Genomic DNA, 19,488 nt, shown 5'->3' on the forward strand with positions numbered 1-19,488 from the left:
CGTGTCTCTAGACGGAAACTCCAGTATCTGGTCAAATGGAAGGGTTATGCTCAGGAAGATAATTCCTGGGTTTTTGCCTCTGATGTCCATGCCCCAGATCTTGTTCGTGCCTTTCATGTGGCTCATCCTGGTCGGCCTGGGGGTTCTGGTGAGGGTTCGGTGACCCCTCCTCAAGGGGGGGGTACTGTTGTGAATTCTGTGGCTGAATTCACTTCTGTGGTCACAAGTGGTATTGCAGTCTCTGGGCTTCCTCCCTCAGGTGTTTTGGTGAGCTCGTTGGCTGCCTTGCTATTTAGCTCCACCTGAGTCTGTCTTCCTTGCTCCTTGTCAATGTTCCAGTGTTGGATCTGAGCTACTGCATCTTTCCTTGGGCCTGCTGCTCTGCTAGATAAGTGCTTCTAGTTTGTTTTCTGTTTTTTCTGTCCAGCTTGCTATTAACTTTTGCTGGAAGCTCTGAGAAGCAAAGGGGTGCACCGCCGTGCTGTTAGTTCGGCATGGTGGGTCTTTTTGCCCCTTTGCGTGGTTTTCGTTTTAGGGTTTTTTGTAGACTGCATAGTTCTCTTTGCTATCCTCGCTCTGTCTAGAATATCGGGCCTCACTTTGCTGAATCTATTTCATTCCTACGTTTGTCTTTTCATCTTGCTAACAGTCATTATATGTGGGGGGCTGCCTATTCCTTTGGGGTATTTCTCTGAGGTAAGTCAGGCTTGTATTTCTATCTTCAGGCTAGTCAGCTCCCCAGGCAGTGCCGAGTTGCATAGGTAGTGATAGGCGCAATCCACTGCTGCTTATAGTTGTGTGAGGATAGATCAGGTACTGCAGTCTACAGAGATTCCACGTCTCAGAGCTCGTCCTATTGTTTTTGGTTATTGCCAGATCTCTGTATGTGCGCTGATTACTGCACGCTGTGTTGCCTGATTGCCAGCCATAACAGGGTCGTTGTCTTGTTGGAAGATGAAATGACGACCCATCTTAAGATCCTTGATGGAGGAGCGGAGGTTCTTGGCCAAAATCTCCAGGTAGGCCGTGCTATCCATCTTCCCATGGATGCGGACCAGATGGCCAGGCCCCTTGGCTGAGAAACAGCCCCACAGCATGATGCTGCCACCACCATGCTTGACTGTAGGGATGGTATTCTTGGGGTCGTATGCAGTGCCATCCAGTCTCCAAATGTCACGTGTGTGGTTGGCACCAAAGATCTCGATCTTGGTCTCATCAGACCAGAGAACCTTGAACCAGTCAGTCTCAGAGTCCTCCAAGTGATCATGAGCAAACTGTAGACGAGCCTTGACATGACGCTTTGAAAGTAAAGGTACCTTACGGGCTCGTCTGGAACGGAGACCATTGCGGTGGAGTACGTTACTTATGGTATTGACTGAAACCAATGTCCCCACTGCCATGAGATCTTCCCGGAGCTCCTTCCTTGTTGTCCTTGGGTTAGCCTTGACTCTTCGGACAAGCCTGGCCTCGGCACGGGAGGAAACTTTCAAAGGCTGTCCAGGCCGTGGAAGGCTAACAGTAGTTCCATAAGCCTTCCACTTCCGGATGATGCTCCCAACAGTGGAGACAGGTAGGCCCAACTCCTTGGAAAGGGTTTTGTACCCCTTGCCAGCCTTGTGACCCTCCACGATCTTGTCTCTGATGGCCTTGGAATGCTCCTTTGTCTTTCCCATGTTGACCATGTATGAGTGCTGTTCACAAGTTTGGGGATGGTCTTAAATAGTCAGAAAAGGCTGGAAAAAGAGATAATTAATCCAAACATGTGAAGCTCATTGTTCTTTGTGCCTGAACTACTTCTTAATACTTTAGGGGAACCAAACAGAATTCTGGTGGGTTGAGGGGTTGAATAATAAATGACCCTCTGAAAAGACTTTTCACAATTTAAAAAAAAAATAAACAAAGAAATAACATTCTTTTTTGCTGCAGTGCGTTTCACACTTCCAGGCTGATCTACAGTCCAAATGTCACAATGCCAAGTTAATTCCAAATGTGTAAACCTGCTAAATCTGCAGGGGGCTGAATACTACTTGTAGGCACTGTATGTCACACCATTTTCATGTAATTTTTAGAATAGATATCTGAGATTGGTGAAGTATTCTTTGAAAGCAGATCCTGTGTTAACGTGATCTAGAGGGACACACATAAGAATATGATTACACTCAGTGAGAACTTGTAATGTACTTTGGTAAGGTATTGTGTGTCTGAAATCTTTTTATTCCATTTCTTGCAGCATCGGCAGCTCAAAATGGTCATCTGGAAAGATTAGAGCAGCTGGACATCGCCTACAATGACACGGTGCCCGATGAAGGGTGGTCCCTATTCTTTGAAAGTGTGTCTGCGCTGACGAACATTGTGGAGTTAGATATTAGCTTGAGGCCTGCTTCATCGCGTGGATGTGGACCATGGTTCATACATTTACTATCCAATTTGGTAAAGTTACCTAAACTGAAAGAATTAGGAATGCAACGCTGGGCGCTGTCCGGAGCCGAGCGTCAGCAGCTGGGCCGTATACAAGCAGAGATGAAGATCAATATACACTATGACTAATCTCTTACATATATACTGTATAATACAAACGTTCAGTATGACAAGTTTTATGTGATCAGACATTGACTCAGAGGAGGGAATCGCCTTTAACCTTCCTAAGAAACTGCGATGACTGAGCTACGTGCACTGGAACTTACAAGGCTTTTAGATATTATAAGATATGTGTGTTTGCTTAATACAGAACTGGTTATGCAGGAATGAGAAACAAGAAACCATCTTTCTGCAGGCATTATACTGTACAACCACATTCTGTTTTGAAGTGTTCTCTTTACTCTATGGAGAAAAGACAAGTCAAGATCATATAAACTGAACTTACATGACAAAATTTTGAGGCTCAAAATACAGAATTTGTTTAAACGGAATCTGTCAGTAGGATCAAATCATCTGTATGGTAGTGTAGGTCATAGGAAGATGAATAAAATGGTACCTTAGTATCCGCAATCCGATGATTTATTCCAGAAAAATCCACATTTTTCTTAATATGTAAATGAACTGTTAAGATCTATGGGCAAGACAGTGATCTCCATGAGAATCTGCCTCCAGAGATTATTATAGATGAAAGGGGACATTACGAGGGTGAGACAGGAGAGCAGACTGTCAGTCATTATGTCTCACACTGGTAATTCCCCTTTTCACCTAAATTAATCTCTGGAGGCAGATTCTCATGCTATCGCGGCGGCCATTTTCCTGCAGCCGAGATGCGAACTCTGCTTCAGGAAAATGGCCGCCGAGATCTCCATGTGCGCACGCGCGGCATCCCGTGGCCATTTTCCTGAAGCCCCGGGAAGCCGAGAACAACCATCTGCGCACGCACGGCCTCACAAAGATGGCCGCGCCCACCGATAAACGGCTGAATAGCGCAGATCGCGCTCCTTTCCTTCAGCTGCGCAGTAGTGGATTCGCCAATTGGGCATGCACACACCACTACGCCACCAACGGAGATCTGGGGGAGCAACAGCGCTGTCACCACGCCCACCTGACCAGACCAGCGTGAGTGACAGCGCAAAACGGCGACTTTACAAAGGTATTTCGGCGGGATAGGTGGGGAATAAAGGCTCACAAAGTACACTAATGTAAAGCCCAGCTCTGCCCCTATTTAACGATATTTTTATATCATCTTGAAAAAATGGGGTGACAGGTTCCCTTTAAGGAGGGCTAATTTAATCCGCTCTGGTGCCAGGTTCTCTGTCAGTGATACATCCGATCTCGGCTGAGTAGCTGACCTAGGTGACCCTAGTGTTTACCGCTTGTTCCTCTGTCTGCTTGTGCCGTGTATGATTTGGCTTGTCCCTCGGTTTGTGTCGGTTTATGTCTGCATTGTGATTCTGTACTTCTTAGGATTCTCCGGTTCTGACCTTTGGCTAAGTTCCCTAACTGTCTGCACCCCTGATTACTGCGACTCCTCTCTGGTTCTTGACCATGGCTTGTATCGCACCATTCCTCTGCCTAATCCCTATGACACTGCATTACCCTCTGGTGACTGAACGCGGCTTGTCTGAACTCACTCCCGATGCCGCGGGCTCCCGCTTTCATTTTCTCTCCCATACGGGAGTCATCTCCCTCTCCAGCCACTCCTCTGGAGGTCACGCATCTCAGGTCCTGCTCTCCTGTGGCTCTCCTGTGGCTCTCCTCCGGAGGTCACATGTCTCAGGTCCTACTCTCGTGTGGCTCGCACTCTGCCACGGCCGCATGCTCCAACGCAAGATTGCTGTCTCCCTCCATACTTCCCCCTGGTGTTCATTACACTTTGAGCCTGATACAATGTTGTTGTCAGTAAAGGACCCTTGGTCTCCTTGGAACACAGAACAATGGCAGATATTTATATAGCGACCACACAGTACATTGTACATTATGTTGAGATTATATATTTATCATAGTACATTCAAATGTTACATTGTATATAAATTACGGTAATCAAACAAATTACATGGCTTGGGAGGGTAGTAAAAGACAAGATGAAACGTATCTTTCTGGTCGCAAATTGATATTTTTATGAGCAAATCAACTTTGAATCTTTATGTAAGTGGGGCAGCAATTAATTATTCCCTGGTAAGCGCTACCTCCATGTGTGTCCATTAATGAAGAAGACAGTGGTGCAGAAGACACATTAATCAAAGGGATGGCTAGGTGCAGTTTCCAGGAATCTGCCCATTTAAGATGCGCTTGTAGCCTCATTTACATAAAGTTGATTTTCTCAGCAAAGGAATATTTATTTGTGACCAGGAATAAATGTTTAAACTTGTCCTTTTATACCTTATGGGTCTGCCAATCAATTAAAAGATCAAACAATCACAATCAGATAATATATAATATTATGATTAGGTATAAAAAGGTAAATGGTCATCTGTATCGAATGCTATTGTTTTGTTAAAGGACATTTTATGAGTAGATACATGGAACGTAATTTGTGTACAGTGCTCAGCATAAATGAGTACACCCCAATAGATTTGTCAGAAAACCTTTAGTTTCCTTTCAGAATAAACATTTTCTATGGGGTGCTAAACTATAAAATAGTAACACAAATGTGGGACATTAATGGCAAACAAAATTTGTTATTTTGCACACACAAAGAAGTAATTTTTACAACAAAGTCATTCAAATCCAATGTTGCAAAAAGGAGTACACCCCAATGAATGTCTCAGGAGAAAAGCTACATTTTAGACAATAACATTCTAATTAACAAGAATTCAACCACAGATAAGTCTAATTATTCATCAAACAGGTGTCCAGCAGGCAGCTGTCTATAAATGGGCTTTACTTAACAAAGTGTCAGCAATGGCACCACATGGAAGAGAAATGTTACAACTGCAAAAGAAAGTAATTTTTACCCAAGAAAGGTGAGGGCTACAAGAAGATCAGCAAAGCTTTACTTTTCCATCAAAATAGTTTAGCAAAAGTGATTAAAAAATTAACAAAAATGGAACTGCAATCATCTCTCAGAGATGTCCAGGCCGATTTCAGAAGTTAACATCTAAACAGGAGCATTTTCTAGTGAGAAAGTTTGAAGAAAATTGACATGCAAATTCACAACAGTTAGCTAAAGAAATAGAAAGCCTAATTGGGGTGAGCGTTTCCTGGGACACAATACGGCATACACTGCAGGAAAATTATATGGAAGGGTGTCATCTACAAAGGATGCCTCTCCTAAAGCCCATGCATAAAAAGTCTACATACAATCTGCCAGGGCCTAAGATGAAAAATATTAAATCTCCTGGGACTCTATGGAGTGATGAGACCAAGATAAATGTTTTTTTTGGAACTGATGGCTTCAAAACAGTATGGTAATACAAAGTTAAAGAGTACAAAGAAAAATGGATGGTGCCTCCAGTGAAATATGGTGGAGCAGGGACATTATGTGGGACTGCATGAGTGCTGCTGGTGTCAGGGAGCTATATTTAAGGGTATCATGAAATCACAGGTATACTGCTTTATTTGAAATAGAAGATGTAACTATCACTCTGTTTCATTGGAAGATGTGCACTTTTTCCTACATGTCAATGATCCAAACACACATCAAAAGCCACATTTGCATTGATGAAGAACAGGGTGAAAGTGATTAAGTGGCCAAGTATGTCTCCTGATCTGAACCCAATAGAACACCTATAGGGAATTCTGCAGAGATAAGTTGAGCATCACTATCCATCCAGCACCCAGGCTCTAAAAGTGGTTGTTCTGGAAGAATGGAAAAAGATAGCTGTCACCCACTTGTTCATTCCATGCCTAGAAGACTTGGTGCGGTTCTTAAAAATCATGGAGGTCATACAAAATACATGAGGTAGTAGTTTTTGATGTGGGGTGCATTCATTTTTGCACCAACTGAGTTTAGTAAAACTGAAGATTTTGTATGGAAAGTTATATGATTAACCTTACTTTCATGCTATGGGTTAAATACATATTCTCTGAAACTCTGTCTTGTCATAATTTTGAAATTGTTCTTATGTTCAGTGAGATATTGATTAAAATCTTACTAATCCAAGTGGGTATAGTCATTTATGCTGGCCACTGTAGGTTCAAACCCATGCACCCCCACCATGAGCAGCAAGAAGGGGCCACAGCACTAAAGTGTACCTATCACTGCTCTTTTTATTCACATAAACAATAGCAAGCCCTGCACTAAATACTTTTTCAAAATTTTAAGTGATTGAAAAAACCATTAATTCTCTTTGTACCCAGCATTTAAAAGACCTGACTCTCCAGGGATAGTTCGGTTTGAACATGTTGATAGTGTGATCCCAATTTGCTGCATATTAATTAAAGAACGAAGTTGGCATCATTAATACAGCGGTCAATTAGTAACAATATTACAACACTTACTAATTGATAACTGCTGATTTAATTATTGAGGCAGTGCTCCTTTAAAGCACCACTCCATATTTGTTTTTATAATTCAGTGCTGGAGTGGCGCTACTAATCTAAGTTCCCTGACCCTAGTCTTATACTTGCTTGCTGCCTTCTTCAACTGCTTGCAGCCCTGACCAGTCCCACGCCACCATCTTGTGACCACAACTTCTGAATGACTGGAAGTCAGAGGTAACGGTCACAAGCTCTCAGTGTAAGTCTATGTTTGCCTTGATCTGGCTTTTTTCTGGCTCTCATAGACTCATGACTTACATTGAGTTCCGGTCCTCTGGCTCACCAAGCAAACACTGGGCTGATCTGCAGATCACAAAAACGGCTGGAGAGAGACTGGAGCGGCGCTGATAAAAGATGATGATGGTGGCTGGTAAGTATAAGACTAAGTGCTGAGAACTTAGATTACTAGAACCACTTCAGCGCTGCAATAAAAAAAAACCCTGGAGTGGTGCTTTAAGCTTCATGTACACTGAAAGATAATCGTGATTGAGTCTTCCTTCGAATACTCGTTTCACTATAATCTTGCATTGTAAACAGGCTGCCAATCACCCGATAAGTAAGCAAAATACTCATTTATTAGGTGGAATAATTTTTACGCAGGCTTAAAAATTATCATCCTCAACAGTGTGTCATCCTGTGTAAACATGACTCGTGCTACCAAGGACAATGGAAGCCTAGACACACTAAAAAATCTATTACAGATAGTTTAGTGTGCATCATTTAGAGCGGTCTGCCTGTGTACACAGGCTTTTAAACAGTTGATTTTTTTGTAATATGCTTGTCACGGTAACTTTGGGGTAGCAATGCGCCTTTATTAATTTGTGCTCTGCTGCAATGTAACATGGTTGCACGACCTGTCTCATGGCCACATTCACCGTGTAGCCCCAGCCAATGGGTAAATATGTACCGATCGGCACATGTTAAAAGCCTGTGTTCGCAGGCAGACAATGCGCACTGAGAGATCTGTAATAGAGTGTTCATTGTACACAGGCTGACGTCAGCGCAAAAAATTAATGAGGTCAAGATGATTAAAGCACCTGAAATCAGGAATATTCACAGTTGATAAGAATACAAAGCTATACTGCTTTTTTTGGTCTTCTTAACTTCTCATTGAAAAATTAACAATGCTCTTAGGAAAGTACAGAAGAATTGCCTGAACAGCCTTAGCTAATTGTTCAGAGAAAAACCTGTCAGATCACAATTGCGGGAAATAATCCTGTTTATGTCTACCATCCCTTTTGACGCAGAACAAATGTGTCTTCCCAGTTGTGGATCATACAAATCAAAAAAGCATTGGAATATATTATTGGATTTAAAGTACGGCATTCTCTTTATTTCATTTACGGTATCTTTCATGCTATTGTGATACATTTCTACTTTTTTTTTCCTTTTGGATCACTCTTCTTGTTTTTTCCTTTCACTTTTTTGTCCTTTTTTGATTTCTTTCCTTTTTTCCCAAACTGAAGAAGATAAACAAATGGTCCCAGTCCTTTTCTTACCATTATGCCACGCCATAAAGCCTGGATCTTAAAAAAAAAAAGAAGTTTTTAAAAACATTTTTTTTTAATAATACAAATAAAGGTACCTTCACACTTAACGATATCGTTAACAATATCGTTGCTTTTTGTGACGTAGCAACGATATCGTTAAGGAAATCGTTATGTGTGACAGCGACCAACGATCAGGCCCCTGCTGGGAGATCGTTGGTCGCTGAAGAAAGTTCAGAACTTTATTTCGTCGCTGGACTCCCTGGAGACATCGCTGGATCGGTGTGTGTGACACCGATCCAGCGATGTCTTCACTGGTAACCAGGGTAAACATCAGGTAACTAAGCGCAGGGCCGCGCTTAGTAACCCGATGTTTACCCTGGTTACCAGCGTAAAAGTAAAAAAAAAAAAACACTTCATACTTACCTACCGCTGTCTGTCCCCGGCTCTCTGCTTCTCTGCTCTGGCTGTGAGCGTCGGTCAGCCGGAAAGCAGAGCGGTGACGTCACCGCTCTGCTTTCCGGCCGCTGTGCTCACAGCCAGTACAGATAAGCAGAGAGCCGGGGACAGACAGCGGTAGGTAAGTATGAAGTCATTTTTTTTTTTTACTTTTACGCTGGTGACCAGGGTAAACATCGGGTTACTAAGCGCGGCCCTGCGCTTAGTTACCCGATGTTTACCCTGGTTACCGGGGACCTCGGGATCGTTGGTCGCTGGAGAGCGGTCTGTGTGACAGCTCTCCAGCGACCAAACAGCGACGCTGCAGCGATCGACATCGTTGTCGGTATCGCTGCAGCGTCGCTTAGTGTGACGGTACCTTAAGTTTACTTACTTTTAAATAACTGGTTGAGCATGCATATATTCTAACGGGGAGAGAATAAGTTGCTGTCAGACACCTCTGATGGCAGTTTTTCTCTTATAAGAATTAGAAATTGGGAGTTAAAATCCAACATGTCCAATCTGTCTTTCCCTTGATGTCAGAATACAAGGATACATTTTAGATGGTTGCCGGTTCCCTCAAAATACGTGGGTACAGCATAATGGATCTGGGCACTTACACTTCACTTTCAAGAGGCTAAATTCATACAGGTTTACAGCATTATTGGTACCTTTGTTGCTGAAGCATGTTTTCGCCTTTTATCTTGTAAGTATTCCCATACAGCACTTTTGCCGAGGCTGCACACGTCTACCGGTGGCTCTAACATTGGATTGCCATTGAGTGACAGTAGGTCCAGCTTGTGTAACATGTCTAGATTATCTGGTAGACTGGTCAGATGGTTACTTTGAAGAAGCAATTTTTGCAAACCTGAGCACAAAAAAAAAAGAATAGTTTGCCGATTTGTGTTACTTACATTATAACATGAAGCACAAAACGGTAGTAATACAAAAAGTATGTTACCATGAAGTTGGCATATGGTATCGGGTAGCATCTTCAGGTTATTATTGTGACAATCCAAAACTTTAAGATTGTGTAGAAAGTTCAATGTGGATGGGAGGAATTCCAGATTATTGTTTTCAATATACAATTCTTTCAAATTCTAGATGGAAAAAATGATAGAAAATTCCAACACTTACTAAAAATATACTAAGTATCCAATGTACTAAAAGTTTTGAGTGATGCAACTACATCACTTTCATTATGTTGTGATGCACTACAGCAGTACTGCAGCCTATGATATTTGGTGGCTTGACGTGTGTTGGGCAGCTTTAGCACTATTTTCATGGTATAACTTATCTTAAATCCATTTTTAAAATAATATTAGAAATGGTTTTACCTTCAGCATAAAAATGTTGTCTGGTAAACTTGAAAGACACAAGCCATTATCTTGCCCGATGTAAAGCGTTTCCAAAGATTCAAGCTGCAGGACTTCTTCGGGGAACGTAGGAAATCTGTTCCCAGAGATTCCAAAATATGTCAGTGTTTTTAAGAATCTCACATCTGGTGTAATCTGGAGTAAGAACACAGTTCATATTCATTACACACTCCTCTCATCAAATAAATTAAAATTACAGGCAGTCCGTGACTTACAAACATCTACCATTACATGCCGAATCTCCAACCTCTTCACTATAGGCCAGGGCTTCTGGACGTGTCCAAGACTTATAGGTCAATGCATGGTATAAGGTTGTGACGTCAAGACATACGCCGTGAATTTATGACCTTCCGAAGCCTGGATGCGGTTGGACGTCCTCGACTACAGTAAAGAGGTTGAAGATGTGGCAAGTTAATGTGGAAAGATGATTGGATAGTTGGCAGCGAGGTGGCCGGAGAGGTGAGTTATGAGGTGAGTATTGGTTAAAAAAATTATATATATATTGTATAACATATATATATATATATATACATATATATATATATATATATATACTCATTGCCTGCTGTCCAGTCTTTCTATCATTGTGCACAACATCTCTGGCAGCTGCGCTATAGGCAAGGACTTCCGGCCTCTTCGATGCATCAGCGGTCACTAGGCATCATGAGGTCCCGGGGCACGTCTTGATGTCACGTCACGATTTGTAACACGCAGTGACTTCCAAGGCATGGACGCAGCCAGATGTCCTGGCCTATAGTGAAAAGGCTAGAGATGCAGAACGCAATAGCAGAAAGAAGAGTAGCAAGCAGAGCAGCGGGCGGCCTCAGAGGTGAGTAAAGAAGTAAATCTTATCTGTTTTTGCCTGCTCTGTTCCAACTTGCATGCAATTTCGGGTTACTAACAATTTAACTAACTAATTCATAACCGGGGGATTGACTGTAATGGTAAAAAAAAGTTATTTTTATTAATTTCCCAAAGCTTCTGTCCTGGTGTGGAAAAGTTTACATATTATTATGTACCAAAATTACTGAATGTTTGATGAATGCTAGTGTTCTCATATTATTGGCAGGCACTTATGGATTATATTTATACAAAGATATGATTATATTATAACTGCAGGAAAAGACATGGACCGTACATCCCAAATTTATACATTGATCTACTGTGGAGAAGCCACATCATGGTGAACCTCTTAGTTGGTTCCGAATCCTAACCGTAAAGGACTCTGCGGTGATCAACGCTGAAACAATACTGCACCAACAGGAGGAGTGACCTGGTGCCCTACTTCACCCATGCTGCAAGGCAAAGTCCCCACGGCTCTGGACATCCCACCCTACAGGCACCCCACCACAGCAACAATAGTGGTTCGCCACAGAGGATCAATATCAAGTGAAAGGATCAAAAAGCTCTCATTCCACATGGTCTCAGTCTGATAGAGAAATAGGCAGAACCCCTCTGCAGTCTCCTGCTAATTTAAAAATAGTGCCAAATGAGAGGAGTGTTGGTGCCAAGTAACACAAAAACGATGATCTCCTGATGCTCCATATCTTTTTCTACAGTTATAGCACCTTGAATAGATTATGACAATGCTCCATGCAGGTGCTATGGTGGAGGTAGATAGTCGCAATCCAGAATCTCTGTATTGCTGAAGATTACATATTTTGACTCACACTTGGGGACCTGAATTTTAAATACAATTACAGCATACTTAAAGGAATTAAAAGACAATATCTAGCAAAATGTACAATTTATTAGGGCTCCGAGGACCATTATGGCAGGGAACTTATATCTTTATTATGACCATCTAAAACTCAGGACAACGGAAAAAGAAGGGGGAGATAAAATTAATGTAAGGAAATATACTAGTAGTCTTACATAAAATGACCTTACCGTACTCAATAAATTGTCATCCATTGATAAGATTTGAATATTTTTGAGACCACAAATTTCATGAGGGAACTCAGTAAAGCAATTTTGGCTGAGATCTAGTGTCTGGAGGGAATCCAGCTCTGCAAATCCAGCAGGTAACATAGACAAGCCGGTGTGTTTCAGATAAAGGACAGCAAGGGAATGTAAATTACATATCCTAGATGGCAGCTTTTTTAAGTCATTATATGACAGCCCCAGTTCACTTAGCTCTTTCATTTCACTGGTCAGATGAGGAAGTTTTTGCAGGTGATTCCCAGTGAGGTCCAGAACTGCCAGTTTCTTGCACTGACAAAGTGTCTTTGGGATGGAGGAAAGTTTATTGAAACTGATGAACAGTTTAACAAGATTAAATAAAGATCCAATTTCAATTGGTAGAGATGTCAACTTATTTTTTTCTAAATCCACCACCTCCAGCTCTCTCAGAGCACATATCTGTATGGGAAACAACGTAAAGTCATTATGCTGCAGATATATTTCTTTCAGGTGTAATAAGTTAGTTATTTCTGGTGGAAGAGACTTCAGTTTGTTGTTGGACAAACCAAGTAGTTGCAAATGATAAAGGCGCTTGCAAAGCTCGACTGGGAACTCTCCAAGGCTTATGTTGTAAAGTCTCAGTTCACGAAGTTGATGGATCTTGCTTATGGTCTCTAATGAGTTGCAATTTAGAGGGTTGTTGCTAAGGTCTAAGTTCTGGAGATTCTTTAGCTCTCCAAGTTCTTCACAAATGTTAAGAATGTTGTTATTATTCAGGTAGAGGACTTTGATGTTGTGGAAATGGCAGATCTCCTTTGGGATTACCTCAATATGGTTCTTCTCTAAGTGCAGTTCTTCAAGGTCCTCTAGATCAAAAATGGAGACAGGAATTTCAGTGTGCTTTTGTTCAGCAGAATCCATGAAGAGGACACGATATTTCACAGGGTTAAATAACTCAGATTCTTGATTCTCTTGAACAGTCTCCAATATCTGCTCATTGATGTCCAAAAAAACAGAAGTCACTGTATTAGAAAAGCGAACATTGAGCATCCTGCCGGGCAGACATTCGATTAGTTCAGACATGGTGGTAAATCCAGTTTGTATATGTCTATAAAAAATAAGATTACAAGAATTAAATATCCTAAATATAAAAATCAGTGATGTCTTATGTAAAAGTTCTCTAATGAAATGTACTGTATAAAGGTAGTAAGCCTCTGTTCACGCAGTATTTTCAGCCACAGTATTTGGAGACATCTACTGGGAGGCTCTAATGGCGTATGTTAATAGTCTTCCAGTATATAGAAAAAAAGTCAGCGCAATATGCTATTTTATTTTATACCTTTGTATGGAATCGCTATTCCATACCACAAAAAGTACACACACATAAACAGGACTGACTCTCTTTGGACCTCTATTGGGTACCTGATGCTCTATGTAAAGTTTGTAAAAAATGTTAATCTCCATTTGAATAGGGCTTTCACAGTACTGTACTTGTGGTGCCCCAGGGTCCTGGTCGTCACAGTATTGTCACTTTCCTCAAGGGGAAAGTGATGTTACGTTTGGAGGCAAGAAAGGATAACTGTCGCCAGGTACCACAAGCATGCAACATATTCACACTCCAGGCCACCAGGGGGAGCTTTTGATCCTATTTACTAGGTGACTCCCCATATATATATAACTGGTAGTCTGTAGGGAGAGTTAGTCAGTTCCAGTCTGAGGAGGATAGAGGATTCACGGAGCTGTGCATGCGCTAAGAGCTGCAGCTCCTAGAAAGAGACACATAGAAATCTGAATACATTGCAGTGAGCATGCAGGAAAGCAAAGCATGGGACAGGATACCAGAAGGGGCCAGCCCCGAGCAGGCTGCCTCCTTCTGAGGTGCAAAATACCAGTAGCCAGAACACCAAGGTTGTGGGGACCTCCACACCTTACATCAGAGACCAGCAGGACAGCTGAACTGCAAGCTTCCTGTCCGACCTAATACCCAGGAGGCACAGTGACACCCCATAGAGCAGGGTCATCTAAGAGACCCTATAAAAAGGCTCAAGTCACCAGTCATACGGGTTTTGTCCTATCCTATACGGGGGACAGAGAGAAAGAGATAACATCTGTGAGGACCTTACGAGAGGCTTAGCAGTAAGGGACTACACAACTACAGCGCAAAGGAAGGCTATTGATTTCCACCTGGACGAGGGGACTTGCCACCAAACCGGCCGGACCCTACCTGCCCTGTGATCCAGTGCCCTGGACTGTGGCTGCTGAAGTCTTCATTAAACGAGGTAAAGAGACTGCAAACCTGTGTCCTCGTTCCTTATCGTACCTCTCACCACTCTACCTTCTACATACTGGGAAGCCCTTGGGATCTACTTCACCTGAGGGAAGTGGTACCATCTAACTGCCATAACATCACCCCAGCGGACCCCTTAAAGCAGCGTCGGTCGCCCTGACCGAATACCACAGGTGGCGTCACGAATAATAGACTTTATCCCTTTAAAGACCTTTCCCTTTTACATGGGCACCCAGGGCCACGGAACGGGTCGCAGCCACCGTGACATCCCCCTGTGAACACCGGACTCGGTGCCGAGTACCCCACGGCCCTGGCGGGCGACTCATACTTACAAAAGGATTTTCTATGCAGAATTTAAAGCAGACTTTTTTCTACCACTAGGCGGAGGCACTAACTAATGTATTTACTAGGAGGAGCATAGTGGTGTCAGTGGCTCCACTAGAACCCTGGAAGCAAGGTGAAAAAGTCCAAACAGAGAGGATGTCACCTATGAGTCACTGTAATAACTGATAAAATAAGCAGAACGCCGGCGTAGAACTGATGTCAACCACTATATGGTTACTGTATGGTGATAATATTGGTCTTACGACAGGGTTTCTTTTTGGCAACGCTAAGTACGGTCATATTGTCTGGTCACTCTATGGCCTCTATGTGACTCTATGGTCACTCCTATGTGGCAATGACCTGATGGTATTATTTATTCCCCTATATATGCTGGTATTATTGGTTTTTGGTATACTGGCATGGTCCAGAAACAGTGTAGAGCCAAATTATAGGTATTATCTATTATCATATGCAAAAAATTATCTTATAGTCACATGGTCTTAGGGACATATAATCCCAGACAGAACCGATGATGTTGAGATCAGGCTCTGTGGAGGCCATATCATCTCTTCCAGAATTCCTAGTTCTCCTTGACACTGAAGATCACATCGGCTGTATGTTTGGGGTAGTTTCCTGCTGCAGAATAGATTTGAACCAGATTCCTCCCTATGGTATTACCTGATGGACAATAATGTATTTCTCAGCAGAGGACACAAAGAAATGAGCAAAGTTGAGAACTGCAGACTCAGTAGTTGCCCAAGGAGACTAAGGGCTCGCTCACATGAACGATAATTCTCTCTTCCGAGGGAATTGTATCAATTGTGGCAATGACACTTAGCTCAAACTGACAGAGTCCGATACGAGTGTCAGTTTACTGTGATCTGATTAACTCGCATTCGAAAATCGTATCACAGGTACCGAAAACACAGAGAACTCAGGGAGTTTGTTCACTGAAGAGCTGGAGAGCAGCGACAACAGTGAAGCAGGGTGGAGATATTTTGGGGCTGCATTTCAGCAAATGTAGTTGGGAATTTTGTCATGACCACTGGTGTCCTCAATGCTGAGGAATACAGATACTTATTATCATGTAAGAAACATGAAGGCTTCTGATTAGCTCCAAATTTAATATGCAGTAAGATAATGAACCTAAATACTCAGCTAATGTCATTAAAGGGAACCTAAAGCGAAAAAACGCTATTAACCTTGTAGATATGGGGTTAACGTACAGGTTAAGAGCGTTCTGAAGCTGCCTGGCAGCCACACTTAGAACCTCCCTGTGAGGAAGAAATTAAATGTATTCCTCCTGGTAACATTCGGGGTGTTGCCGGCACGGTGTCAGTCACCGCTCTGAGTATAGAGAATCGCCATATTAGTGGTTTTTCATGTGACAGGTTCCCTTTGAGAACTATCTTCAGCGGCACAGAGACAGTGTGCAGGTGCTCCTAGAAGAATGAATGCCGTTTGATGGTAAATGGGCGATCACACCAAAAGTTGATTTGATTTAGATTTCTCTTTTCTCTTTTCTTCACTTATTTTACATTTTGTTAATTGCTAAAAATAAAATTCTTCTTCATATTCTTCTCAGTTTCTTCCTCTTCTATTGTTATTCAAGGTATGCTTACTTTAGTAGTTAATACATGTGATACATACACTGCACATATATACATATATTATCTTGCGAGATGGAGGACAGATATTTGGCAGACCCCAGCAATGCCATGGTGGGTGAGTGACCGTACACCCGAGTAACTGGCTGGTGATAATTATGTGCCCAATTCACAAGAACTGGAAAAAAAATCATCTGCATAGAGTAGGAAAAAAAGATCGGAAAATCCACAAGACAAGAATGGTCATCATGGCTCTGCTGTCCAGCACCGGGCACACCATTACATCCCAGGGTCACTCTCATTACCAGTCCTCCCACTGCACCGGCTGCCCCTAAACGTGCGACCCCCGAACAGTGTGATATGTGCAGAGTACAGGATCTCACAATGGCGCCTGCGCTGCCTCACAACAACTCAGCTATAACACCGGGGGAGAACGGCTGCCGGTGTAGTGTGCCTACCGGAGTTCTGAGCCCGCCGGTGTACTGTGCCCACCGTGCCCGCTCTTCACCGCAGTCTTGTGAGTGTGGAGCTGTAGCAGCAGTGTACGGCGGCTGCCATGGCAACCGGGAGACAACAGACAGCGGAGGAGACCGGCGGCGCAGGACGGTTACAGGTTATTAATAATCTTATCATTATCATTAATACTCATATTGTGTCAGGGCCAGGGATCATAGTATGTAAACGGTCTGTATACAGACTGATTGTATATGGAGACTACTCGACTGTATACAGACTGCAATGTATATGGAGACTACTCAGCTGTATACAGACTGATTATATATGGAGACTACTCGACTGTATACAGACTGATTGTATATGGAGACTGCTCGGCTGTATACAGACTGCAATGTATATGGAGACTACCCGGCTGTATAGAGACTGATTGTATATGGAGACTGCTCGGCTGTATAGAGACTGATTATATATGGAGACTACCCGGCTGTATAGAGACTGATTGTATATGGAGACTGCTCGGCTGTATACAGACTGCAATGTATATGGAGACTACCCGGCTGTATAGAGACTGATTGTATATGGAGACTGCTCGGCTGTATAGAGACTGATTATATATGGAGACTACCCGGCTGTATAGAGACTGATTGTATATGGAGACTACTCGACTGTATACAGACTGCAATGTATATGGAGACTACTCAGCTGTATACAGACTGATTGTATATGGAGACTGCTCGGCTGTATAGAGACTGATTGTATATGGAGGCTGCTTGGCTGTATACAGACTGCAATGTATATGGAGACTACCCGGCTGTATAGAGACTGATTGTATATGGAGGCTGCTTGGCTGTATACAGACTGATTGTATATGGAGACTACTTGGCTGTATACAGACTGATTATATATGGAGACTACTCGGCTGTATACAGACTGCAATGTTTATGGAGACTACTCAGCTGTATACAGACTGCAATGTTTATGGAGACTACTCAGCTGTATACAGACTGATTGTATATGGAGACTGCTCGGCTGTATACAGACTGATTGTATATGATTGTATATGGAGACTACTCAACTGTATACAGACTGCAATGTATATGGAGACTGCTTGGCTGTATACAGACTGATTATATATGGAGACTGCTCGGCTGTATACAGACTGATTGTATATGATTGTATATGGAGACTACTCGACTGTATACAGACTGCAATGTATATGGTGCCTTCTGGGAAAAGCGAAGTCTCCCTAAGCTAGAAGATCGTTGGGTACAGCCGGGACCAGCTGCTTGGAAAGCATCGCCAAACCAGGGATTCAAGCTTGAGGAGGCTAATTTGCATATTCCAGGTGCCTTCTGGGAAAAGCGAAGTCTCCCTAAGCTAGAAAATCGTTGGGTACAGCCGGGACCAGCTGCTTGGAAAGCATCGCCAAATTTTTGCCTGTAGGATATTATAGCAAGAGAGCTTGGCTGAGTAGATTACACAAGAAGGAAAACACACAGCATGTCAGCAGGATCTAGGAGCAACATGGCAGATGTGACAACCTACATGGTGAGCTGCAGCATGTGCTACATGTTCACAGACCGACCAGAAGAAGAATCAAATTTCACCTGTCAGAAGTGTAGACTAGTGGCCCTTTTAGAAGAAAAGGTGCGGGGTCTGGAAGAAAGAATAGCAACTTTGAAACTCATCAAAGAGAATGAAGACTTTCTAGACAGAACAGAAGCATCTCTACTGGTCACAGAAGGTGAAAAAAGTGTCAGAGAACCTCCAAAAGCAGATGTGGAAGCATGTGACCAAAAGAAGCAAGAAGACCATGGAGAAATCACCAACCACACAACTGAAGAACCGATATCAAATCTTTGTAGAGGATGAAGATGGCACACCTAAGGATGAAGCAATACCAGCAAGCAAAAAAGAAAAGGGCACACAGCAACAAGTGACAGCAAAAAGTACAGCCAAGAAGCAACGAAGAGTGGTGGTGGTGGGAGACTCACTACTGAGAGGCACAGAAGCAGCCATCTGCAGACCGGACATAACTGCAAGAGAAGTATGCTGCCTTCCAGGTGCGATGATCAAGGATGTGACCGATAGGATACCAAAGCTCTTCAGCTCCAAGGACGTCCACCCATTTCTTCTGATACATGTTGGCACCAATGACACAGCAAGGAAAGACCTACTGACAATCTGCAAAGACTTTGAAGAGTTGGGGAAGAAAGTAAAGGAACTGGATGCACAGGTAGTTTTTTCTTCTATCCTTCCAGTAGACGGGCATGGCACCAGGAGATGGAACAGGATCCTTGATGCAAACAGCTGGCTAAGACAATGGTGCAGACAACAAGGATTCGGATTCCTGGACCACGGTGTGAATTACTGGTACGATGGACTCCTCGCCAGAGATGGACTACACCTCAACAAACCTGGGAAACACACATTCGCCAGAAGACTCGCTACACTCATCAGGAGGGCGTTAAACTAGAAGAAGAGGGGACGGGAAAAAAAACATTAGACTTGAACAAAGAAGACCCAGGAAAACATACTAAGATGGGAGGTAAGAACATTTCTAAAGCAATCCACAGCGAGGAGATTGGAACAAAACAAAATCCTCTAAACTGCATGCTCGCAAACGCCAGAAGCCTGACAAACAAGATGGAAGAACTAGAAGCAGAAATATCTACAGGTAACTTTGACATAGTGGGAATAACCGAGACATG

The 19,488-nt window shown here is 42.8% G+C and overlaps 3 protein-coding genes across 4 annotated transcripts in view; 2 read left to right on the plus strand and 1 right to left on the minus strand.

The window, feature by feature from the left end:
* The window catches only part of LRRC31 (leucine rich repeat containing 31), a 57,339-nt gene extending 54,361 nt beyond the window's left edge, over positions 1 to 2,978 (plus strand). Inside the window, exon 10 of the mRNA XM_069727362.1 lies at positions 2,231 to 2,978. Coding sequence (XP_069583463.1) covers positions 2,231 to 2,547 — 317 coding nt within the window. The 3' untranslated portion in view covers positions 2,548 to 2,978. The remainder of the gene's footprint in view (positions 1 to 2,230) is intronic.
* Positions 2,979 to 6,094: 3,116 nt separating this feature from the next.
* LRRIQ4 (leucine rich repeats and IQ motif containing 4) lies at positions 6,095 to 16,842 on the minus strand. Its single transcript, XM_069727361.1, has 6 exons — positions 16,780 to 16,842; positions 12,092 to 13,211; positions 10,163 to 10,336; positions 9,787 to 9,925; positions 9,497 to 9,693; positions 6,095 to 8,426 (listed from the first exon to the last, which is right to left on the minus strand). The coding sequence occupies exons 2-6, from the start codon at positions 13,184 to 13,186 to the stop codon at positions 8,274 to 8,276; spliced, it is 1,758 nt and encodes a 585-aa protein (XP_069583462.1). The 5' UTR covers positions 13,187 to 13,211; positions 16,780 to 16,842; the 3' UTR covers positions 6,095 to 8,273.
* Positions 16,802 to 19,488, plus strand: part of LRRC34 (leucine rich repeat containing 34) — a 56,444-nt gene continuing 53,757 nt past the window's right edge. Inside the window, exon 1 of one of the 2 annotated variants that reach the window (XM_069727364.1) lies at positions 16,802 to 16,934. The gene's annotated coding sequence lies outside the window, so the exon portion shown is untranslated. The remainder of the gene's footprint in view (positions 16,935 to 19,488) is intronic. The other variant, XM_069727363.1, reaches the window with a different exon arrangement.

The sequence above is a fragment of the Ranitomeya imitator genome, chromosome 5 (genome assembly GCF_032444005.1).
Source record: "Ranitomeya imitator isolate aRanImi1 chromosome 5, aRanImi1.pri, whole genome shotgun sequence".
NCBI classification, from domain to species: Eukaryota; Metazoa; Chordata; class Amphibia; order Anura; family Dendrobatidae; genus Ranitomeya; species Ranitomeya imitator.